We start from the raw sequence: 4,926 nt of genomic DNA, 5'->3' as shown, positions 1-4,926 counted from the left end.
TGCGCACCAAGAACGATGATCTCCAAGGCGAGTATCAGATGAGCGATGTGGTCGCACCCGAAGTTTTGTGTGCCGATTGCCAGCCGTCATCACCACGTCGAGCTCTACATCGAGCTCAACCATGCCTACCAGCACGAGCACGAGCACGTCCACTGCCACCTCAACATCTTCCTCCACATTTTCATCTTCTTCAACATCAACCTCGACGTCAACTTCAACCTCCACTTCGACTAGCGTGTCGACGAGCTCAAGCCCCTCTACCAGCAGCTCAAGTTCAACACTGACGTCGACATCAGAGTCATCATCCTCGAGCACGAGCACTGCATCGCAATTCAGCACTTCTTCCGAAACATCGAGTTTTACCCCCTCTTCCGTCGCTTCTACTTCTGCCTCTGATTTTACGTCCACCCCCACCTCCACTTCTCCCTCGACCTCTAACTCCACCTCCACCTCCACTTCTACCTCTACCTCCACTTCTACCTCCACTTCCACTTCTACCTCCACCTCCTCGTCCACCTCGTCGTCCACCTCTACTTCTACTTCCACCTCCTCGTCCACCTTTACCTCCACCTCTACTTCTACCTCTACCTCTACTTCTACCTCTACCTCTACCTCTACCTCTACCTCTACCTCTACCTCTACCTCTACCTCTACCTCTACCTCTACCTCTACCTCTACCTCTACCTCTACCTCTACCTCTACCTCTACCTCTACCTCTACCTCCACCTCCACCTCTACTTCTACCTCCACTTCCACCTCCACTTCCACTTCCACTTCCACTTCCACTTCGACGTCCACTTCGACGTCCACTTCGACTTCAACCTCAACTTCGACCTCCACAGATTCTGTCGCCCTTGTATTAAACCCTTCATTTGAGGCTGACTACATCAGTGAAATTGGAGATTTCCAGCCAAATGCGATTCAATCTTGGTCAACCTCTGGCCCCGCTGGCGTGTATGCGGCAGATAGCTTGGCCTTCCCCAACATGGACTTTGACGGACGCAACATTGCCTATCTCAATCGCCAAGCCAGCGTGTCGCAAGTGCTGGATTTGGTGTTGGCACCACACCAGCTGATCAACGTGTCAGCCCTGGTCGGATTCCGTGCTGACCAAAATGGCGGCGTTTTTGTGCCCTCATCAATTTCTCTGCGGTCGGCCACGACGGGAATTGCTCTAGGAGGGCATATTGTTGTACAATCAGAAGCAGTCGTTGGCAGTTTTGTGCGCGTGTTTTTCTCTGTTGATAGTGACGATTTTACCATCCTACATGGCGAGGCCGTGCGCTTGACACTGAGCAATGACAACGATCGTTTCCAGGTCAATTTTGACGATGTGCATGTCACAACAACCTTTGACCTCGCAACGTCAACCAGCACTAGCATCTCTACCAGCTCATCCACTAGCTCCTCAACCAGTACCTCCACGAGTACCGATACTAGCTCCTCAACCAGTACCTCCACGAGTACCGATACTAGCTCCTCAACCAGTACCTCTACTAGCACCTCTACCAGTACCTCCTTCTTGACGCTTGTGGCGCTGGGTAATGGCGGATTTGAGGTGGATAGCTTCACCGGCAGCTTCCAAACAAGCATCGCCAATTGGGTGGCGCGAGACAACAAAGCCGGCGTCTACAAGCCAGCAGTTGGTGTGAGCTATGCGGCGGGTCAATTGGAGGGTGGACAGGCTGCATATGTGCGTTCGGGGAGCTACATCCAGCAAGCTGTACCGGCCCTGACAAGTGCAGATGTCGGCGTGGAGATGTCTTTGACCGTGCGTGTCGGCTGGCGTAATGAATTCACCACCATCGGCGACAGCTATGTGTCCATTCGCACGAATACCGGCATTGTGGTGCAACGCCTGGACTTGCCTGCGACCTCCTTGATCCAGGGACAATTTGTTACCAAGGAGCTTACCTGCGTTATCCCCTCTGACTTGCCGCCAGATGCCACCTTTATTGTGCGCATGGGCTATGGCACAGCTGTCGGACAGGTTAATTTTGATTCCGTCGAACTGACGGCCCGTCGCCTTTGAGCACATTTCATGTAACACAGCAGCTGTGTTCCGTTTGCCCACATTTCATGTAACACAGCAGCTGTGTTCCGTTTGCCCAGACGTGTTTTTCTTTCTTTGTCGTGTCTTTTTTGGTTTGGTGTGCTAACTTTTTGTCCAGTTGCATGATGTCTGATGCGCAGTAGTGTGATCGTGCTGCCAGTCTTGTCTGACGAGCTTTGTGCGCGCGACTTGCTGCTCCACATTGAAAAACTTTGTATTTCGCAGTATTTTCTTGTTTTGAGTTGCTTTTTATTTTGTCTTTTACTTGTTGGTCTCTTATTAACCTATTATCTTGTTGAGGATTCAGCTGGTGGCACCGAGTTTTTGAAATTGGACAGCTCAGCCCCAATTGATCATTTCTATGTGATCAGCCGTATTGACACTGAAACCACACACACACGCACAAAGGGATTACCATCGCATCTGCAGTGAGTCGTGGATCACTCTGTGCTGGGGTCCGAGAGAAGGACGAAAAAAGCAGGTCAAGTGACAGTGCCCCTACAGAGCCATATGGGAAAACCACCCCACCGAGCTGCCTTTTCCTGCCAAATAAAAATCCAGTGGTAGCCGAGTGGAGATCCCATTGTAGAAGACATGGAGCGGCATTGCTTGAAGCTCAAAGCAACACAAAATCAGGCAAGATCGACCCTGAGTTTTCAAGCCAAGTACGAGTGAATCTAACAAGACAATTCACATCCCGAAATCCTACGGCGCTGCTTGCATCCAGTGTAACACAATGTCACTATGTTTAGGCCAGCATCATGAAACGTGTGGATATTCGAGAAAGACATAAACATTGCTGGTGCTCCTCCTTGTCAATGTGAGTATGCTATTGAGGTCAGGTCCCGCTCCGAATCATACCCATGGCTGGCTGCGAAATCAGGACGTGCATATTGTAATCTTGTATTCAAATACAGAATCAAATTTTGACAAGTCTGGAAAAAAAAAAAATTCTAGGGAAAATTCAAAGAAAACCCATTAAAAATCATGAAATACCAACAAAAGCATCAACAACAACAACAACAACAACAACAACAACAACAACGGATAGATAGAAAGGGAAAAGCCACACAGCAAGCGACTCGTCGGGTGCAGCCCTGCTTCGAAACAAGGCGTGCCACACGGGGGAGGCACGGCAAGATAAGAACACAACTGTGGCCCTTCATCACAAACGTCAAACACTCAAGTCAAACCGGTTTTTTTACAGGTTGTTGCATGGCGTGCAAATGTCCAGACCAATTGTTAAGGTGGCGGTTGAAGCCGTCGGGCGCAATGCGACGCCATTAATCGTCACGGCCTTGATACAGCCCAGATATCCGTCATGCAGTCGTGTGTATGCTGTTTCATCCGCAGTCACACTGACACCTCCAATGTAGACCTCACCATTGCTCGCAAACCTGGCATCATCCTATTCCAAGAGAGATCAAGCACAGCAAATGAGATGAAAGAGAAGAAGAAGAAGAAAAAAAAAAAAAACCGCCAGAACGTGCAAGGTGGGATATTCTAGCGCTGAGTGGTCACATACCGAGTCGTTGTTGTTGTTGGGAACGGACGAGGTTACAAACGCCAGATAGCTCGAGCCATCAGAAGCAGACACATTCATCACGGCCAAGCTTTGCGGGCCCGTGCGCAACAACTCAACCTCATACCACTCGCCGTCATCAAAGCGACGCGGGGCTGGGGTCTGACCGGTCACAACGCCACCGCCCAGATTTTGCTCCAACTGGATACGCCCATCAACGAGGGACAGACCGATAAATTCACCCGAGCCATCCACGCCCGGCAAGTACAACAGACTGCCGTCGCCGTCTGTTGTGCGAAAGCGAACGCGGTGCCCGTCTTGCTCCAAGTTGCTGCCACTCGGCATGTTAACGACGGCAATGCCCGTGTGTAGAACATACGAGCCACGCGTGTTGTAAGTCACCGAATCACATCGCGCCAAGCCCGAAGCCCCCGTGCGACTGGGTGAGGTCAGAGTGACAGTGGTGCCATCAATCTGAAGGGAATCCAAGCAGCCCTCAAAGACAGATTGCGCTCCCAATACCGAGAGGCCCGAGGGCAATGCCTGGGCCGTATCAAAGCCACCAAAGTAGATGGTCTCACTCACATCGAGCTGGCCACCTGACGATCCGATTGTCGTCATGACGGACACCATCTCGCCATCCACATCCAGCGTGGTCAAGACCGTTGACTCGAGCGTCACTCGAGTCACGCTCAGATTGTGCCATCGGTCGTCGTTATATGTTGCATTCGTCGTCAGCACAACAGCGCCATCTCCGGTATCAAAGGCAAAACGCACACGGCCGCCCACAAGAAAGACAGCCAAGTAGTCGCTACTATCCACTTGACTGGGCATGATGGCCAGAATGCCCGAAGACCGCGCCGTCCTAAAGTCCATAGCCAAATCGTTGCTGGTTAAACCCTTCTCCAAGGCAAAGCGCACCCACGAGTTATTGCCCGAGAGGCAAATCGGTTCCGCTCGCTCGATATCAGCCTGCTCAGGTAAGTCTGTCGGGCCCGCTGTCGTAGTCGGTGCTGCGGTCGTGGTGGTGGTAGTCGTAGCAATTCGTACACTAAAAAATGGTGGCCAGCCCCCAAGAAAACCGGCAGAATGGTGAGGCGAATTTCAGATTTGAGACCTAGCTGCAAGACAGCAATGTGGAAAAACGCAAAACACACTCACACACGACAAGGGTTCAAACAACAACAACAACAACGACGACGACAACAACAGCAACAGCAATACACGCACAAGTGAGTTGAAATTGAGATTGGGCTTGACATACCATTCTTGGCCACGAACGTCGTCGCTCGAAGCTTCATAGCCAGTTGGACAAAATTGGAGGCAAATGCCTTCAAAGAGCTTTCGGCGA

At 51.1% G+C, this 4,926-nt stretch overlaps 2 protein-coding genes across 2 annotated transcripts in view; one reads left to right on the top strand and one right to left on the bottom strand.

Annotated features, from left to right (window-relative positions):
* Positions 1 to 121: 121 nt before the first annotated feature.
* On the top strand, positions 122 to 2,032 carry MONBRDRAFT_30269 (uncharacterized protein; the record flags this gene model as incomplete). Its single annotated transcript, XM_001750717.1, has 2 exons — positions 122 to 1,152; positions 1,249 to 2,032. The coding sequence occupies 2 exons, from the start codon at positions 122 to 124 to the stop codon at positions 2,030 to 2,032; spliced, it is 1,815 nt and encodes a 604-aa protein (XP_001750769.1).
* A 1,222-nt stretch (positions 2,033 to 3,254) lies between these two features.
* The window catches only part of MONBRDRAFT_30268 (uncharacterized protein), a gene marked incomplete at both ends in the record, with an annotated part of 4,708 nt that continues 3,036 nt past the window's right edge, over positions 3,255 to 4,926 (bottom strand). Inside the window, 2 exons of the mRNA XM_001750688.1 lie at positions 3,255 to 3,461; positions 3,579 to 4,588. Coding sequence (XP_001750740.1) covers positions 3,255 to 3,461; positions 3,579 to 4,588 — 1,217 coding nt within the window. The remainder of the gene's footprint in view (positions 3,462 to 3,578; positions 4,589 to 4,926) is intronic.

The sequence above is a fragment of the Monosiga brevicollis genome, genomic scaffold (assembly GCF_000002865.3).
Source record: "Monosiga brevicollis MX1 MONBRscaffold_46 genomic scaffold, whole genome shotgun sequence".
Lineage (NCBI taxonomy): Eukaryota > Choanoflagellata > Craspedida > Salpingoecidae > Monosiga > Monosiga brevicollis.
This window is presented reverse-complemented; position numbering and strand designations above follow the sequence as displayed.